At 37.8% G+C, this 19,919-nt stretch overlaps 2 protein-coding genes across 2 annotated transcripts; both read right to left on the bottom strand.

Moving 5' to 3' along the window:
- Nucleotides 1–533: 533 nt before the first annotated feature.
- On the bottom strand, nt 534–13,144 carry LOC121530223. Its single transcript, XM_041818932.1, has 2 exons — nt 12,629–13,144; nt 534–660 (listed from the first exon to the last, which is right to left on the bottom strand). The coding sequence occupies exon 2, from the start codon at nt 656–658 to the stop codon at nt 536–538; it is 123 nt and encodes a 40-aa protein (XP_041674866.1). The 5' UTR covers nt 659–660; nt 12,629–13,144; the 3' UTR covers nt 534–535.
- Nucleotides 13,145–14,048: 904 nt separating this feature from the next.
- LOC108118348 lies at nt 14,049–15,222 on the bottom strand. The gene is made up of 2 exons (XM_017230990.2): nt 15,131–15,222; nt 14,049–15,007 (listed from the first exon to the last, which is right to left on the bottom strand). The coding sequence occupies exons 1-2, from the start codon at nt 15,135–15,137 to the stop codon at nt 14,157–14,159; spliced, it is 858 nt and encodes a 285-aa protein (XP_017086479.1). The 5' UTR covers nt 15,138–15,222; the 3' UTR covers nt 14,049–14,156.
- Between the last annotated feature and the right edge of the window lie 4,697 nt (nt 15,223–19,919).

Raw genomic sequence — 19,919 nt, 5'->3', positions numbered from 1 at the left:
TAGGAATATGTTGGAATATAAAAAACTGATTTTTATGGATTTTGAAACTTGTTTTTGTGTTCATTTCTCAAATTTAACTTTCATTACTTAATTTTTTCCCAAATTTAAACATTTAACTTAATGAATTTTAAAGAAAACTTGTTTAAGAATCAAATTCTATAACTTTCTTAAACAATTTTAGTGTTTTTTAATCTCTTTAATATCAATTAATAACTTAAAAAAATCCAATCTTAGGGTATTCCTCTACTTCGTTCACTTTTAAGGATCACCTTTCACTGCCTTCTGGTTTATATTCCTTTTTTTTCCTTGCTGGCAAGTTGCAACTTTGAATGTTTGGCACTCGACTATCGACACTCGACTTTCAACACTCGACCGCTTCTGACTGGCAACCTCAAGTGACTACGCACCTACCTCTTTTGGCTCCGACTGTTCGACTTTTCCCTTTTCCAGATTCTCCCCAATGACGGCTGCAACTTCAACTTCAGCTGCAGTTTCAGCTTCAGCTTCAGCTTCAGCTTCAGTTCGAGATGTTTGCTCAGTTGTTGACGAAGAGCTGCCAGCCCAGTGACTTAATGAGCCGAAATGCCAAATAGACTGGAACCAGCGTTAGCGATATATACACGTAATAGCTCCAATCGCCGGTTATTTCCTCCGTCATACCTGCAGATGAAAAGGCAAACATGGAAATATTATTAATCACCTTGGCTATAACAAACAACAGAACAAGTACAAGAAAACCCAAGAAAAAGAAAAGAGGGAGAGTAAAGAATAAAAGAAAAGTGCAAACACAATTTCCCTGATAGATGGTAGATGGTGGATGGGCGATGGAACAGATGATATATTTGATTAGAAATCATCCACGACGAGACATTTGTTCTTTTCCTTTTCAATATGACATATGAACGTGACTCCCAAGGGGGTCAAGAAGGGGGTGTACAGTGGAGTGGTGTAAGCGGTAAGCGGCTTACACACAAGACATTTACCAGCTGTTTTCCCAGAGACTAAAAGTGCCTCAAAGTACTGTCAAATTCAATGTATTTTTCTTTTCATTATTTATCCAAGTGGAATGGAAATAGCTTTTAGTTTTGTAGATGAAATTTGGAATATTTACTCGTTAAGTAAAGAATAAAGAATAATGGTAACTGAAAAGTCAGAAACAGAAAGTTCTAATATTAGACTGGCTACAAAGTCAACTTCAAAATCCAAACTTGCATTTCTTTCTTTCCCTTTTCTTTTCCTATAAGTGATATCATATCTTTTAATATCTTCAAATACCTGATAAATATTGAAATTCCTTCTTCACAAGATCCAAGCTTCCACCCCGGCAAGGTTATCAATTTCCTTCATAGCAAGTTTGACTGTAATTGCCCACATGCTTCGTTGCAAAGAAGAAATCCCTCAAACTATTTGCCCTTTTCGAGGAGAGAAGAGCAGAGGCGAGAAGAGGAACCTTCCGTGCATATGAGTTTCAAGCGACATTCGTCACAGGGTTTTCCCCGATGCCAAAGGAAAAGCGAGTTGGCAGTAGAAAGGGGTTTGGGGATTGGGGATTGGGTGGATAGTGAGTGGCCAGAGAGCACACTTGACAACTGCCAACTGCCAAGTCCCTGGGAAAGTCTCCCAAGTGCGGCCGACGTGTCAGATGCTCGAGTACTTATAATTCCTTTAAATTCTCAACTTTCCCAGCTCTGACATATGTATGTGTAGTATGGGAGGAAGTGAGATGGCCCAGGCCATCAGGCTATCATCAGGCCAGGATGATAGACACAGAAAGCCATGGCGATATACCAACTGGCAAGCAGATAGGAGTAGCATAAAGTAAAGTGCCTCGAAGCGAAAAAATATAACAGCGAAAGAGTGTCGTGATGGTTGGATGGATCTTAAAGAGCTTAAAGGCCATTTGGGAAACTTCATTTTGTTTTTTGGGGAAATATTTTTAAGGCAAACATGCCACGCATTCGCTAATCACCTGTCAGTCAGGAGAAACCATTGCAGACATCACGACTCATGTCGATTTATTATTTTGGCTTTGTGATGTTATAAGTTTCTGAGTTTAATTATAAGTTCAAACCATTATCTATACTTCCCACTTTTTAGTTTACTTTTTAAAAAAAACCAATTTTACAAATTACCAAAATTGCAATATGCCTTAAGATCCGATTCCCATTATCGTTTTCATTCTCATTAATTCTCGTTCATTTGTCACGCACGAATTCTAAAAGTAAACTTTTACCATTCCGCAAAACTTTAATTAATTGAAAATTTCAAATTATTTGTTAGCAAAAGAAAACTCTCACTCGCACACGCACAATTTCCCACCCACACAGGCTACACAGTTTTCACAAATTATTGTGAGTGTGAGTGAGTGTGTGTGTGTGTGTATGGGTGGGGTGGGTGGTTATTCAGCTTTCGTCACTCGTTTTCAACCTCAGAAACTATTTTCTTTTGGCCAGGCCAAAAACTTTCAAGAAGCTGGCAATTTGTCGTCTTCGCAGGAGTTTTCTTGGCCTTTCCTTTTCGCTGTTTCCCTCCTTATTTTTTCGTCCTCTTTTCCTTTCACATTTCACCTTTGGCTGTTGGTGCAAACATATATCCCGTTATTCCCAATTACACATGCACTTTTCCTTGCAGCATATGAGTATGAGTGTGTGAGTGTCCTTGTACTTCCTGCCATCTGATTTTGCCAACTTGTTGGTCACTCCCTTCCTCTAAGGACCCGAAAGGAGGTAGCAAAACAAGCAGGAAAGCGCCACAAAGCAGGTGGTACTGCACTTGGGGAAAAAGTAGGTGGGATTAGGGGACAACTATTTGGGATTTACAAAGGTTCTGATAACAATATTCCATAAACTAAGCTATAAAAAGGTTTTCATACTTAGATCTGCCTTTGGGAGTCTTTTCTAAATATTTTCAGCAACTTCTTCAATCAGATAATCCCACTGCTTTATCTTTCTTTTATTTTTCAGATATATCTATATATATATATATCATTTAATATAGATATTTTCCCTGTGCATAAGCAAAATGTATTTCCACATATGACAGAAAGAGCCCTGAAGGGCCTTGCTTGTTCTTGGGCTTGCCACATTCTCCGCTTTGCTGCTTTTCGTATGTCGAAAAGTTTTGATATTAAAAAATAAATAAAAATAGAAATTCCTTTTGGCCATATTTTGCATGCTAAAATTGTGGCTTATATATTTACCGCCCCTCTCTACCCTTCTACCATCCTTGGCAAATGGGTGCCAAAAACTTTTTAGAGCAAAGTAACTACGGCAACCCCTTTTTCCTCTGTTTTTTTTTTCCACTGCTCTCCCCAACAACAGCAGCAAAAAAGCGAAGAAAATAATAATAATAACCCGAAAACCAAGTTGAATTTTTGTTTGAAGAGGTGCGCTGTGTGTGTGTGTGTGTGTATACTGTTGGCAAACAAACACTCACACACACACACACATTGGGAAAAGCATTCGCTCCAGTTTTTGTTGTTTGGTTGTTTGGCTCAAGTGTCGGTTAAAGTCTTGTAAAAATTAATAAGCGTGTAAATTGTATTGTATTGCCACGCACACAAATACAAATATAATAACAACAACACACACACACACACACTCACACTCTCGTACAGAAAACGCATTAAATTGTTTATGCATACGAAGAGTTTTTCCTACTTTATTTTATGGGACTTTGAGTTTTTTATTTCCACAAACAGTTCTCAGATGCTTTTGTTCTTATGTTATGCTCAACTTAAGCTTAATGGCATTTTGTTTTCGGCTCTGTGTTGCACAGTGGTTTGAGATTGTTTGTTTTTGGGGGTTAAGTTAGAGTAGGTCATGAGGTCTAAACATGTTTTACATGTCTCTCAAAAAACACCTCTTAAAACCTTTTTAGGAACTCCTTATTTTACTTTTATAGATTGCTGATTGGTTTGATATCTGATATCTATCAAATTAGCAGGGTTAAGCTCCACCTATTGGTCATCTTTAATAAACAATTTCTTATATATAAATATATTCACAGTAATATCTTCATTTTCAAGTCTAGTTTTCTTAGCTTAACTAACATATTTAATATCATTTCTTAGCACACATTCCCCATAGTTGGTCCCACTGTCTTGAGAAGACTTAGCCTGGCGCTAGTTCACACGCTTGTTGCGCCCACTATCTCTTGTCTTTTGTTCCTGGGAAAAGGCGGGCAGGCAGGCAGCAAAAAAAAAAAATAGAAAGAAAATCTGCATAAATAATGTTGAGCCAAGCTTTCTGCGGGAAGTGTTGATGATTTGATGGAAAATTCCGAAACTAAAGCGCGCAAAGTGCGAAAACAAAACGCTGCGGCTTAAGCACAGTTAGAAAGGCGGAAGAAAGTGGAGAGTTCGCACATAGGGGGAGGTATGGGGGTCCGGATTTAGATGGAAAAGTGGGTTGAAAAGTGGGCTGATCCCAGCCGGCGTAGCACAGCCATTCTATTCTTTATTCTTTTTCTGTTTTTTTTTTTAGATGAAACGTGGCCCGCTGTCTCTCCCCCAACTTTTGCCTCCCCTTCTTTCTACTAGACTTTGGCGAGAGTTTATTATTTAGCAAACTGACTCCGTGGCGACATTCGGCTCATTTATCAGGCAAAAGCACGTCACGTCGTGATATTATAAATTACTTCAGACAATATGCAGCAGCAGTAGCAGCCCAGCCCAGCTCCCTTCCCTGCCCTTACTACATCCTGAGTTGCCTAACTTGGCTATAATCCCGTCAGTTCTGGTCGACTTTAAAGGTCAAAATGGTCGAAAAGTAGCAAAAGCCAAAGCAGAGAAACATCAATCACTAATCCCCCAAACCAAAAATGAAGGCATTTTTAATTTAATTAAAACTATAAATGTATAGAATTTTATGATTTGTTTTCAAAATACAAAACAGCAACAGCAAAAGCAAAAACCACCTTTTTTTGCGGTCCAAAGCTTCTGGTTTATTGTTTCCATTTAATTTCCATATGAAACAAATAGCAAATAACAAATAACGAATAACAAACATTCCAGAAACCAAAATGAAATGTGGCTATTAAAATTAAATTAGATCTTTGTGCTGCAGAATTATGTGCGTTTAGGCCAAGACTAGCACATGTTGTTTTCGCTTTATAAATATTTCGAAGGCTTAAACTACTTTTTGCCTGCTAAATCTACTCAAAATATTTTCCTTATTTTTTGATAAATGGCAAATAAACTGACTGTGTGTGTGTGCGAGAGGGAAAGTTTATGCTCGAACAGTTTTCAAGAATTTCTCTTTGATTTTCTTTCTTTCGAGACAGTTTGATGATGTTTGACATCAAATAAATAAAAACAAAATTTCATCATCTGCCTATAAATACAAACAGATTTACTTTTGGTTTGGTTTGTGGTAAGATTTCAATTTGTTTTTATTGATCTTAGCATTGGCTGTAATCTCTGCCCGATGGCCAATTAAGTAAGGGGGGCTACTATAAATATTTATTATTTATTTTCAAATTTAAAATCCTTCCTAAGATATCTCAAGAACTAGCACGCTTGCTTTGGTCTTGAAACATAAAATACCTGCAAGATAAATATGAGAATTTTTCTCAAAGTTTTCCATGTAGAATACCTATAAAGTTTTCCCTGCTGATTGCAAATGTTTTGCAATTAAAACTTCCTCAATGTTGGTAATCAAATGATGCACTTCTTTGGCATCACTGCCATGGCGGGTAACTAACACTACCAGGATGGAGGACATCGTTCCAGAGGGCGTTATCTAAACCCAAGGACAGTTGACAGGGATATGCCCCTCCTTCTCCTTCTCCTTTTCCTTCCCCTCCCCTCTTTGCGATGCAATGAACTGAATGAATATTCCCGGAATATTTGCACACCGAAGCTGCGCAGGGCCGTTAGATTTTAACGTGACTAGTGGATAGTCCCGGTTAAGAGCCCTCCCTTAACCCCTTGCCACATCGATCGGGGCGTGTGTTTGAGCGTTTGGCTCTATGGAAAATGTGTTAATTAAAACTTAACGTCTGATCGCGTTACACACGAAACGTCACCGGAGGAAGATATATACATATATATATGGTACATATAAAAAAAAATTAAACAAAACAAAAAGAAGAAAAAAAAACAGCTACTGGATGGATGGATGATGGCAATGCCCGAGAAAGCGGAGACGGTAAAAATGTTATAATTCAATTTGTGTTATGTCAACTGCTGTATAAATATAGCGTCGAATCCGGGGGAGATAGATAGATATATATATATATACATACTCGTATGTATAGAGAGGGGTAATGGGAGGGAGTGGCCGACTTTATTCAGCTGTGAAATCGACAAGTGCATTGAACCTATCCCGGGCATAGATTATGAGCCCGGCTAGAAGCCAAAGATTTTTGCGATATATATACATGTACTATACTGTACTGTACACACTCTTCCCATGAATATAATTTCCGTTGACTGACGACAAACGCACCAGTGAGCATTCGCTTGTTTGTAATTAACAGTTTAGGAGCTTTTGGGCCAATAAGCTTCTCAGGAGCCGCCGGACATCAATGGGCGGGCGGACAATCAAAAAACAGGCCAACTTCTGTGGGTGTAACTGAGGCTTAAATTCGGCAAACCAACTAGTCGAATTTTTAAGGCAGCATACATTCTGTGGCAGTATACATGAATATGCAACAACTGTGTTGCCTCCCCTCAATAAATTTGGGCCATGATAAAATGAACAACGTTTCCAAATGCGTTGCATTCAAAATTCTATTCAAATTTCTGCCTACCAAAGGGATGCAGTTATAGTTTATTTATATATTATTTAAAGGAATATTTATGAGAGTATTTTCTATAGAAATCTATAAAATATTACTGATAATTATAGTTTTATGACCAAACTGAAAATATTTTCACATTTTTCTTGTTTTAAATAAGCCGAAAATACTCTCTTGAAAGGTTGCTAACCTGATTTCTAACCTTCTTACACTCCCAACTTGCTCACAACCTACACCTTTTCTTTATACAGACCCACCACTGTACTTATTTAGTGCTTAACGGCTGTCAATTTCCCGGGACTTTAGCAAAAATCCTTGAGAAAACAGCCTTCAAAGAGGCTTTTCCCCGCAAATAACTGTTACAGGGCGTTCGATGCGATGCGATGCGATGCGATGCGATGCGATGCGATGCGATGCGATGCGATGCGATGCGATAATGCGGCCCCAATAAATTGACAATTAAAACAAAAAGTAATTAACACCCCAGATGGCCATTGGCCATCGAAAGAAATGGTCGTATAAACCAAATGCTTAAAGTCAATGAACCCAAAAACTTTTTTCTCATGACAACAATATATATATATGTATATATCTATATAGTATTATACAAATATAAAAGCGAGGGGCGCACAGGCACTTATCGTTGAATCGATTGAAAGGCGAGCCACTCTACACACATTGCCAATCAAATGACTTTGACATTGTACTAAAACTAAAACCAAAATAGAGTAAGTAGCCTGCATATAAATAAAAACAAATTGCTCAAAATGCTACAATCGCCAGCAGTGAAATCTGAACTGTGGACAGCAAAAAATATTCAGATGCCAGAACTGCAACTGCAAACTGCAAACTGCAAACTGCAAACTGTAAACTGCATTGTATGCAAATTGGCAACAAAGTTTCCGCTGAGAAGGTTTTATTATTTTATTCTGAGCTAAAAAAAAAACAAAAAACTGATAAGCATGCCCGCCTCTTATTTTATTTGATTACTTTTGCACACTTTTTAATTCGCCAACTTGGCACCGAAAAAAATCAATTATTATCATTTGTATTGGAAAGCCAAGCAGGAAGGTATGTAAGATAAATACTTTCACATGGAAAGACTTTTATTCCGAGGCATTGCATAAATAATTAATATCCGGAATGTTAATATATTCAGCTGGAAGAATGCTTAATTAAAAGATCAATAAGTGAGTCCCAAAAAAAACCTGTTTTTTTAAGGGAATTATTTGGCTTTATCTGCTTGTGAAAATATTTTATTGAGACTAATAAAACGCAATTTGCAAAAATGTATGTACTGATTATAATTTATCAGCTATTAATATTATGTATTTTTGCTTGTAATTTATACGAGTTAATACATAAATATTTAGTTACTTGAAAATGCAATCTAATAATCTTAAAACTTTAAAAACAAAAACCAACTAAAAATGGGACTAAATATTGTTAGAACGTGAAATGGCATACTTTTTGTTATTAAATAATTTAAAATTACCAGATTTAGTGTTTTTTTTTTTGCCATAAACTTAAATTTACATAATAATACTTAAGATTAATATAGCAATTTGCATGTTTGTATTTATAATGTTTGCTTTTTTTTTGCAGTGCTGCCTTCTCTTAGCCTGCCCCTTCTGACGTCACTGTCTTGGCGTGCTTTTTTCTTTTTGTTTTTTTTTTACGAGTATTCGCTGAAAAGAGAAGCTTGACAAAAGGGCTTACGTGTCCCAGAGAAGATTTCGTGGAAAGGCCATTAAAACTTCTTTTTTTTTTGGGAGAGGGGAAGGGACAGCTAACGCGCCCGATGTCAAATGGCCCAACTTTTAATGGAGCCAAGGAGTTTCCTTTTCCTTGTCGCAGGGCTTTCTCGCCTTCCCAGTTCGCCAAGGCAATTTGTGCAATTGCGTTGAAGCCACCTCCTTCTCAGCTTGAAGACCCCCACCCCCAACTGCTTTTCCTCCTTCCGAAGGCCATCATCAAAAATTTTTGTTGGCCAGCTCAGAACAAACAGTCAACGTAGCGTGTCGCCCTTTTGCATATTTGCCTTGATTTTCATTATTCTCATATTCATTTCGTTTTATTTCTTTCCGGCCTTTAATGGTCCGCGATTTGAGGGAATGATGAAAAATGCTGATAGGCCAAGTTAATATGAATGAATGATGATAAATGCACAGTGTTTTTTTTTCCCTGCTCATAATTAATTTTTACTGTTTCGCTTTTTTTGTTTTGTTCTTTTGTTTGGGCCTAAAGTGCCCATTAATGGCATGAGTGTCACGTTTTTCCAGGCTAAAACAGCAGCTTACTGGCGCGTTGGGTCAAACAGATACGAACGGAATCAACAGGTGTGCAGATTTTATCAATAAAATCAAGCTAAAACATGTGATTTTGATTGTGAAAATAGCACGAAAAAATGGGTCTATAAATGTGATAGGAAATTGTTGGATTTTAGGCTTAACAGGAGGTAAATTTTATAAACTTTATGGTAGAAAGATTTCATTTTCCAAGCAAGTAATACTAACAATGGTATGAAAATTATATTCCTGGTAAGTAATTGCAGATATTTAATGGGAAAAATGATAAGCCTAGTGCAGTTTTATCACCTTATTTATGTGAAAGATATGCAACGCAGCTTCATTCATCATTAAAAAATATTGAATTTCAAACTTAGAAGCTTTGTTAAGCAAAAACGCATGTAAACTTTTCTACATTTACGAAATCTTTCAAACAAAAATCATATCATAATGTTGCCTAACTTACGTTTAGCATGTAAACACCTTTTCTTCACCTCTTCTAAATGATATCTTTCCCGTTCCATCTGTTATTTCTTTATAAGACCAATTGCAAGCCATTTTTTCCGCCAAAAGCCCACACCTAACCCCCTTTTACCACTTCCCGAAATGGGATTCACACCTCAATAACCATCAGCCGCCATCGGCTGTCATAGTTTCGCCTTGAGAACTACCAAACTAGCAAAACTGGCAAATGCAAAAGACCAGGTGAGTGTGACAGAGTTATAGAGTTGGATGCGAGCACGTCTACCTGGTCGGTCGTTCAAGTGCGGCAATCTGAGCGTGACGAATAATGATTTTACACCGCTCCAAGGAATTCTCAGATGGTATATATGCTATATGCTATTATATATATGCCATATATATATATATATATATAATCGAAAGGCTGAACTTTAGAGTAGAATTTTTCTCCTTTTGAGAAGACAGACAACACCCAGGGTAAAAATGCTAAACGAAAAGTGTGTGTGCGAGGAGTCTCTGTGCCCCTCTGAACGGATGAATTTGAAAATTTGCATTTAGTTGGCTTATTGAGTTTGCATCTGTGTATCTGTCGTGTTCGCAGCTTCTTTTTAAAAGCAACTCCAACGACTAATTTCATTTGGCTGCAGTTTTGCCCGAAAGCAAAAAGAGGCGTCATTGAAAGATGAAAGCCGGCTGGAGGGGGTTGGGTGGGGTGGCTACACAGGGAAAATACTAGACCAATTGGAATTCTATTATTTCTATTATTTTTAATAGGCAAAATTGTTCAAGTCACGGCATTGGGATGATTATAGAGTTGCATTCTATGGGACTGAACAGAACTTAGGATACAAAACTAAGGTTTTCATTATTGTTGCCATTTATTTAATAGTTTATATCTTGAATTTTTAATGATTAAAGTTTTTAAAAGTTCATTGATATTTATAGTTCATAAAATATAAGTTTAACTTTGTTAAGATTGGATGTTAAAGGAAGACTTGCTGAAAGCAAAGCGTTATTATATAGAAAAAGTATAGAAAGTGCACTTCCCACATTTACATAATTACTACTTTTGATCTATATAATCCTATTCTCTTAAGTGCCATATAAAAGACCTTTTGGGCCAAAACACCATCTTATTTCTTAGCCAATTTCAAAGATATTTTTTCTCTGCGTGTACATGTAATATGGGCACTTGGGCAGCAGCACTTTTGGGCCACTTGTTTCTCGAAATTGAAAACCATGAGGCGCATTTAAAAAGATGAAGTGACAACTGGCATACTGATGACGACACACAGGAGAAGGGGTCGCGGGTAGTAGAAGGGAATATGGGTCCAAAGAAGATGAGCAGTGCGCGGAGGGAGGGGTAATGTTGCAGAAGGGGAAGCCGTAAGTGTGTGTGTGTGTGTGTGAGGAGCGTATAAATATAACAAGTGCCAAGTGAAATATGTACATAAATAAGCCAGCGCTGAGATATGTGCGGCAGATGCAGATACAGTGGTCATTCGTCTAAGGAGATACTTTTAAAAGAGTTTCTAATACTTTTTAGAGTTGATAATATTTAAAAAAAAAGGTATTATATAAACATTAGGATTAGGAAAGTCATATTTAGAAAAGAAATAAAAAAGAAATTATAAAATAAATCAGAAAATCATAAATTATTTTAAATTACCTACAAAAATAAGAACAAAAATCATACCTTTTTAAGACTATTTTTTATATGTAATTATTCCTTGAAAATCAGTAATATTCGAGGACCTACTGTATCCACTTTTGTCTATTATCGCCATTTTTGTGTCTGTTTCTACCGCTGTGTTTTTGCATTTTGCATTTTGCATTTTGCATTTTGCATTTCTGCACTTCCAGCAGCTGCGACTAATTGTTGAAAGAAAAAAATGTATTAAATAAAAAAAAAAAGGAAAAGGGGAAAATAATAGAGATGGGGCACGAAGAAGGGAAAAGAGAGTGGAAACAAAAGGAGGCAGGATGCGAAGGACTTGTTCGCGCTGACTGCGAAAAGTGCAACAAACTTTGACAAAATAAAACGAAAATCCCGCCCAAAGGTAGGGCAGGGGCGTGGCCAAAGGGCGGCGAACAAATGAAGCGCCCCTTTTTGCAACTTCAAATCGCAAAACCCACACAAATACACACTCTGACAACCGCAGCTGGAGATTCCCATACACACATGTAAAAAAAAAAGCGCGAGTTGCAAAAAATAAGGAGGAGGAAAAAAACTGCATTGAAATTGAAGCACTCTCATTAGGAAGAAGAAGAAGAATAAGTTGCAGCAGGAACCAGAAGTAAAAGAAGAAGCAAATGAGGAGATGAGAAAGAAGTTGAAACCGCAGCAAAAATAATGCCAAGTTTTCGATAACGTTGGCAAAAAAAAAAAGGAATGGAAAAACTTTAACTGGTAATAGAGAGTGCAACAAATTAAATGCATTAAATGTAATCACTTTAGAAAAAGTTAAAAAATAAAATATAAGCCTAACTTATTTGAATATATAAAAAGACTAACGTTTAAGTTGGCTTTTCATCACAATCCATGTGTGAATATCTTTTCTATTTGTTATTTTAAATGTTTTATGTTGACAGAAAAAATGTAGAAAAGTATGAATGCAAAAGACATAAGCACTTGATAAGATTTTAATATTTAATATTTACAAATGAAATGATAGTGAAAAAATGTTCCAGTTCTTAATAAGGTTTAAAAATACTAAAGTTGTAAGGTAAGGGTAATATACTTATTAAGAAAGCTGATACATTAAGTTCTAGATTACTAGAAAATAAATGAATTTTTAGAAACTATATGATAAGGCCACGTATGTGACGAAACAAAAACCATAGGAACTTCATCAACATTGTTGGAGATAAGTTCTTTCGAAAAGTTAATAGTAAGCCGGAATATTTAATCTTGCTAAGGGTAGATTTTCATTAATCAAATCAAAGTAAATTGATTAAGCAAAACCGAAAAGATGAACTTCATATGATCCAATAAGTAGTGGTAAACAAATATAAATTTGACACGTATGTGATGAAAAGAGCACCAAAAAAAAGGCGCTAAAAACCCAAAACTAGTAATCTAAGAAAGAGAACTCTTTTAAATTTTCCCAAAATATGTTTAATTAAGCGGTACTTACTTGAATTGTTGTTGCATCGGTGGATTCCTCACCAATCGTTGCTATCAGTGTGAGGCAGCAACAACAGCAACGACAACCGCTCTCCCCTCTTTGACGCACTACGCCTCCTGTTGTTGTTGCTGTCTTGGTTTACCAAAGGAGTTGATGTATTTTTGTTGTTGCTGCTGTTTCTCGTTTTATTGTTGTTTGCACTTGTTGTATTTTCGTCACACAAACAAACAAATAAACACACACGCACACAATGTTGCACGTTGCGTGCGCTCTTCTTCTTACTTGTCGTCCCTTGCCGCGCCGCTCTTCTTCTTAAGCCCGCCTTTTTGGCCAGAAGTGGATGAAGAATCGTAAGGAAAATTGAAGCGGGCCACACGATTTAGTCACGTCACCGTTCACTCGTTGTTTTTAAAGTTTTGTTTGCAAAATAATATTTGCAAACGAATGACTTGCACTTTTCCGCGACCACGTCTGACTTCCGTGCCGTTTAGGAGAAGACTGGTGTAACCAGAGAGTGATGGTCTAGATATACCCTCTCTCAAGAAAAAATTACCTAAGAAATACTACGAGAGAACAGATTCTCTGATGGCATATTGATGATTTGCCCAGCTGGTCACACTGAAATTACCATAAGCAGTGACATTTAGCAAATACATACTCCCAATAGCCGTGGAATTTAGCGAAGACACAAGCAAAGCCTGGCTAAACTGCTTTCTTCGTCTGGTCACACTAAATTTATCGCGCACCATGGACACTTAGCGAAGACACCTTTTAAAATGGAGGGCGTAGTAAGTACACAATCCATGTTTAGCAGGTGCGCTCTTTTAACATAGCCAACACAGCGTCACCACGTGGGAGGTCTTCAAACTAAGTATGGCGCGTTAAAAATTTTCAAATTGATAAGTTTCTTTTGTCTCCGCACTGGAGGCGCCACAGTATATTGATAATAAGGCCTTGTATAATATTGAATAAATATATTTTTATACATATTTTTCAACTTTTAAAACATTTCTAACACATATATACTGTTTATTAAGAAAAATAACTTCTTTCAGAATTTAAATTCTTCTCAACACAACCAATATACCCCATAAAAAGCATGTAATAGGTATAAAACTGCTGCTAATCTTTGATATAAATATATACATTTTCTGATAACTGTGATATCTGGCTGAGTTTTACGACTTGCCCCAAATCGAGTATTTGTTTAGTCAGAAGGCGAGTGCAAATGGTTAATTATGCTATAAGTAGACGCAAATTTATGGCCATAAATCAATCGATTGTTGCTAATTGATAACCGATATGATAACACGCATGTAGTACAAAATCCCCACATCCGCGTTAGCTCGAAATTTCCATGACATCCGCGGGGAGCTACTATTATTATCTCAAAAATTCTTAATGAATGGGGGACTTTTTTTGTTTAAGTTGAGAGCTAGATTAAATTATGTCAAAATGGTAATAAAATTTATTCTTTGGGTACAAAAAAAAATTAATTTACAAAAAAAAACTGATAAACCCATTCGTAAGGTCCCTTTTAGATCCTCACCAGAACCTCGTAGTTCTCCAGACGCACCTCCTCGCCGCCAAACGGTATGTAAATGCAGCCGTGCGAGGGATGGATCTTGCCCACACTCAGACTGTCGCAGTAGATGGCCCTGCCAACGTAGAGGGGTTCCCCATCCACATTTGGACCGGAGGATAGAGCATTGGGAGCCACGTTACCATGAGATGCTGGGACCCAACGGAAACCCGATCCGGTTAAGACTTGGACATCGGTCAGTTCGTGTTCTGCCTGGGCATAGGCGGCATAAGCTTTGCCCTTGGCCGGCACCACTTTAGCGGGCAGAAGGTCTCCATTGCGGAATACCCTGCCCACGTAGATGGTATCACCATTGGAATCGTGTCCAGCAACCAGTGCACCATCCGGAATATTAGTGGCCGTGGTGTCGATCCAACGTTCCGGCTGGCTGAGCACCTCGTAGGCGAAGATTTTCACCTCATCGGAATCGTAGGGAATGTACAGGCATCCGTGGGAGGGATGGACTTTACCCATGGTCAAGCTACCGGCATGATAGCCCCTGCCCGCGTAGAGATACTCTCCATCCACATTCTTTCCCACTTTAACGGCACCCTGAGGCACCTCTCCATTCTCTGCCGGCAGCCATTCGTAGTTGTAGCCAGAGAGTACCTCATAGTTTTCCAATTCGTGCTCCTGTCGCGCATACGCCACGTAGGCCTTGCCCTTGTTGGGAATCACCTTGGCCGGCAGCATGTCGTTGTGGAAGAAGGCGCGACCCACAAAGATGGTGTCCCCATCCGAATCGTGACCAGCCACCACGGCATTTGGCGGTACACTGCCATTGCTAAAGTGCATCCATCTGTGATCTAATGAGTGATAGAGAAAGTAAAGGGTTAATAAATAGTTAAAAGGTGGTTAAACTGTTAGTTTATATATGAACTAAAAGATTTAACATAATAATTATGGCATCTTTAGGTTCATTTGATTACCCGTCATTTTCCTGTCCGTTCTCTAGCAGCTCCGACTTTCGACTGAAGAAGGTGGTCGGTTTAATGGCCTTTCCGTGTTTCCGACCGCTGTGTTTGATAGGTCTTATCAGGTACATATACGCCCTGATAAGGGAACCAACCTTTGGTGACTCAAATCTTGTAAAAAAATTTTGTGAAATTTCTTAATAATCAGACAATTCAGAGGAAATAGGGCTTACCATTTGCAAAAAGAAAAGGTAAAGGGTTAAATACAGTAGGTACTAAAGAGTTGGTCCAGGAAATGGTAAAGATACTGGTTTATATATTTATACTAATATTTTTTAAATTATGGACATTTATATTTAATATACATAGTTATTTTCCCTGTACTCAGTTTACTAAGTAATTTTGTTACTTTATTTTATATGCCACCTTTGGAGTTCTCCTCAAATCCACCCAATGGTCCATGCCCCATTCGATTGTTGGGAAATCGCTTGATCCTTTGTTTATTTGCCGCATTGGAGTTTCTTGCATCCGCTTTTCCGCATTTCCACTCGTCCACTCGCCCACGCACTTCACTTATTTAGTGGTCGCTGGCTTTGCATTTCGTTTTACTTCTGTTTTCCCAGCATTGTTGCCTTTCAATGATTTTTCTTGTTTTCCCTTTCAAGTGGATCTCAGCTTTTTTGTTTGCTTTTTCGCCCATTTACAACTATTTGAACGAGGGAAAAACCGTGGAAAGCTGGGTGGAAAAAGTTACCCGGGTTGGCAGGTGGTGGGTGGATGAAATTGCTGTACAAGGTTTGCACCTGTTTACAGTGGCTTGCAAATTCCAAAGGGACGGGGCGAGGGGTTTATTAAGCTTTGAGGAGGGATCTCCCCGATTTTCCTACAATTCACCTTCAGTTTTCCTTTTTCCCTTCAAGCAAACCAATTAACCTGAGATAAGTCAAACTTGGCTTAAACTTGTTAAATAAACAGCATCAGCGCGGAGATTCGCAAAAATGTTGCAGATTATAAATGCTCGTATTTTTGTTATACTTTCTTAACATTTTAGGAAAAGTTTTCTTTTGGCTTTCTTAGATTTGGTTATTAATATCCATAATATACATTATATTTCTCGTTTATTGTTTATTTATTTATTTCTCTAATTATTTTTCTCTATTTTTATTATATTAATCAACTATCCTTCGCCAATCGATATTATTGAATATTAATTACTATTTTAAATAATTTAACGGCTTTCGGCCAAAGAGAGGACAAATTGAGAGAGGAGAGGCCAAACGAAGATCTATGGCAACTCTCTCGTCAGCCTCTCTCTGGCCTCTGCGCTTAGAACTCTCCCACTAATTGACCAGTCATATTCAGTCGCCTCTCTAAGCCGGTCGCAGCTTTTGTAATTGCATTTGAAAAGTCTTAAGAAGTGTTAAAAAGTGTTAAAAATCGGTCAAATATTGAGCAAATGATGCATAAATAGTGATCGCAGGATTGTGTGTTGTGTTTAAAACAATATATTTTGTTTTAATTGTGAATTTAAATAATTGCAATGCCAAACGGCAAGGGGTGCTCCGCTGGATAAGTGAATGTGTTAGTGTGTATGTGTGGGCATCTGCATGATATACACATATAACGGTATGCATATGCTTACATAAAAACGCCAATTTCTAAGTTTTCTTTTGCAAATTAGGGTAAAACCATTAAATATTCATATAATCCCAATTAGAACCTTTAACAATATGCAAAATCAAAGTCAAAGTGTACCTAAAACATATGTGCATATGTATGTATTTCATTGATATTAACTTCAAAAACACAAATCAAGTCTGTAATTATTAATTAAATTCACGCACAATATCATTGAATATCAATTTCAAGTATGTATAGCAAAATGACGTGCCAAAGAGGAGAGGAAAAGATCTGCGATGCGAAGAAAAGATAAGAACTTTGGCGCAGTTGCGTTTACCGTAATTTTCTTCTTTGCTTTTGCACCGCAAACATTTGTCTTTGTCTTTTCATTCTGAAAGTCACCCATTCAAATATTATTAATGGTTTTAAATGTTGTTGAAAATATGTAGAAATATTACAATAACAGTAATAGCAGGAATGTCTTTTGACTGCTTGTTTAATATATATTTTGTTAATAGTACATCAAGCTTTTGATTTGCGAAATATGTAAATACATATATGTACATATGTGCATATGTTCATACTTATGTATGTGCGTAATACGCACTGCGTTTGTAAATTTACATATGTAAATTGGGAACCTCGAGTATCATGTAAAATCATGGATGGTGGTCCTAAAATATATTTATTTCATTTGATATTCATTTTAAAAGTTGTAAAATATGTAATATAGTTTATGTAATATACATATTTAGAAATTAGAAGAAGGTAAACATTTTTTTTGAGTGCAATAAATCCTAATAACCCTTAAACATTAAATATTATGCAAAAGTGATAACATTTCTTAAATATAAGTATAACAAGTGAAAAAAGTGAACATAAATGTGTGAAAATCTCGTATAAACAAGGAAAATTGAAATGGAAAACGGAACTGCGAAGCTTAATAATTACTGATGTCTACCTTGGATAATATGGAAAGTTAAGGTAAGTGGCTATTTTTTTTTATATTTTTCTATTGATATTTATATTATATAAAAGATATTTTTGGTAGTTAAGAAGTATAGGTCTTTGTCGAAATTGTTTCCGCTTAGTAACGGGAATCTTATAGTCGAGGCAGTGGTCGCTCCTCTTTTTTTATTAAAAGGATTTAAGGAATTTGTCTCGCTCTACCTGTTTCCATTAACTCATTACCTTTTTTGGTCCGTTTTTGTCCCATTTTGTAACCCTTTTATTTTCTCCCCTCATTTCTCTGTTTAAGCAACTTAATTTTGCCTAATACATTTTAATCATTTCCACAGTGCCTCGAACTAAATTCCCTCTTTCATTAACCCCTTGCTGCCCCAGCCCATCTATCTGTCACGCTTTCCGCTCTCGATTCGCATCCGTTCTCCATGGGTCCTCTATTCTGGTTCTCCTTTTCTGGTCGCTTTACTCGTCCTTAATGCACTTTAAAGAATTCCTGATACTAACTACCCTTTAAATATGAAAAATAATTAAACTATTTTACAGTTTTTTAAATTTTACTTTTCTTCAGTTTTCTTTGCTTAAAAATGCATAATTTGCCTAAATCAATTTCATAGAATGGCACTAGGCCTTCTTTTTTCTCAGTGCCTTCTATTGCTGGGCCAGTTGCAGTCGCGGTTTCGCTTTTTGGCCACACAATGCGGCAGTTTTCCAAGGGTTAGCCAGGGGCGTTGGAAGATAGGGGGTTTAGGGTGTAAGGTGCATACCAAAAAAATTTGGGGGCATGGTTCGGGGAGTCAGACGCACACACACACACAGTTACATACATACATACACATATTCGCACTGTCTAGTCGTCGCCGGTCACTCACGTTGGTCTGCGGTTGCGACGAGTCTGGCTTTGGGTTTAGGTTCCTCTCTGCTTCTCTACTATATCGGCTAATGGATGCAGCCCACTCCCTCCCTCTATATGACCCCCAGGAAACACCCATACAACCCCGCCCACGAAAAACTAGAAACATCAACAAACCAAAGCCAACCAAAATGTGGAGCATTCAGTGGATTTAATGGTGCGTTGTCCGGCACTTTAAGATGTTCCAGCTTTAAAATGTTGCTATGGCCGGGGAAGGAGATGAGGAAAGGGAAGCGGGGCGTGAGTGCGAGCACCTAATGGCAGTCATCTGGTAATACGTAATTAGGGGCGGGGTTTCAGCTGCAGCCACAGCTTAAAGTCTCATCAACGAGTCCGGCAATTTCAATTGTTGCCCAGGACTTTTTGCAATTGGCATAACCAATGAGGCGGCGGTTTAAGGGTGGGGGGCTAAAGCGGTTTAGCGGGGTGAGGAGGGGTGTTTAAAGAGAGCTGGAAGGGTGGTTCGGCCTTAAAAACTGAGGGGGCAGTCACTAAACTGCAATGTGTGTGTGTTTTGTGTGTCCCGGGCCCATTTATGATTTGCGAAAAAGTTTCGTGGGCACCGAGGAATGCGGTTTCATTACCAGCCAAGTTCCCCTCAGCTCAGCAACCCCCTCGTTCTGCAACCCTTGCAGGAGGACTAGCTTTCATCCGGCAGCTGGGTGAATTAGTTGCAGGAAGCGGTTAAAGGACACAGCCATCGTAAATCCATGCCCCATAATCGAAAATCGAGTGAATTTCGCAATTTTAAAGCAAATTTAATTTAGTTATTTTTTCTGTTTTATGAATAGCTTTTTAAATTGAAATCTAGTTTTTTCTCAATCAAACTACTATACAGATTATATAAATCTTGGAGTTAACTCAGCAAAGCTGGGGAAAAACTATAGAAATTGTCGTGTACTTAAAAATCAGTGCTGTTTTACTGACTAATCGCTGCTTAAAGGGATAAAATATGCTGTTGCTGCCTTTTTGGAGGATCCACCAATCCGGGCACAAAAGGGAACTTTTAATTATACATCGTCCCGCTGGCCAACATTCTGCTCGACTTCGCTTTTCCGGGCATATCCTGCCAGTTTCCATTTCCATTTCCCGGGCTCATTGCGAAACTTCTCTCAGCTCAAGTTGAAAGGCAAGTGGGTAAAAGTGTGGAGTGGCTTCGTTGGAAAACCGAAGGAGTGGAAAATCGAGGCTGGGGGATATGGCATTTTACAGCTTGATTTCCATTTGCCCATTGAGCTCGCTTTGTTTGTTTGTGCTGCCCCCTCTTAACATTTTCCATTTTCCTACGACTCAACTGGTGGCCATGTA

The sequence above is a fragment of the Drosophila eugracilis genome, unplaced genomic scaffold (genome assembly GCF_018153835.1).
Source record: "Drosophila eugracilis isolate 14026-0451.02 unplaced genomic scaffold, ASM1815383v1 contig_124, whole genome shotgun sequence".
NCBI classification, from domain to species: Eukaryota; Metazoa; Arthropoda; class Insecta; order Diptera; family Drosophilidae; genus Drosophila; species Drosophila eugracilis.
The sequence above is the reverse complement of the archived record's forward strand: the minus strand, read 5'-3'. Positions and strand labels throughout refer to the sequence as shown.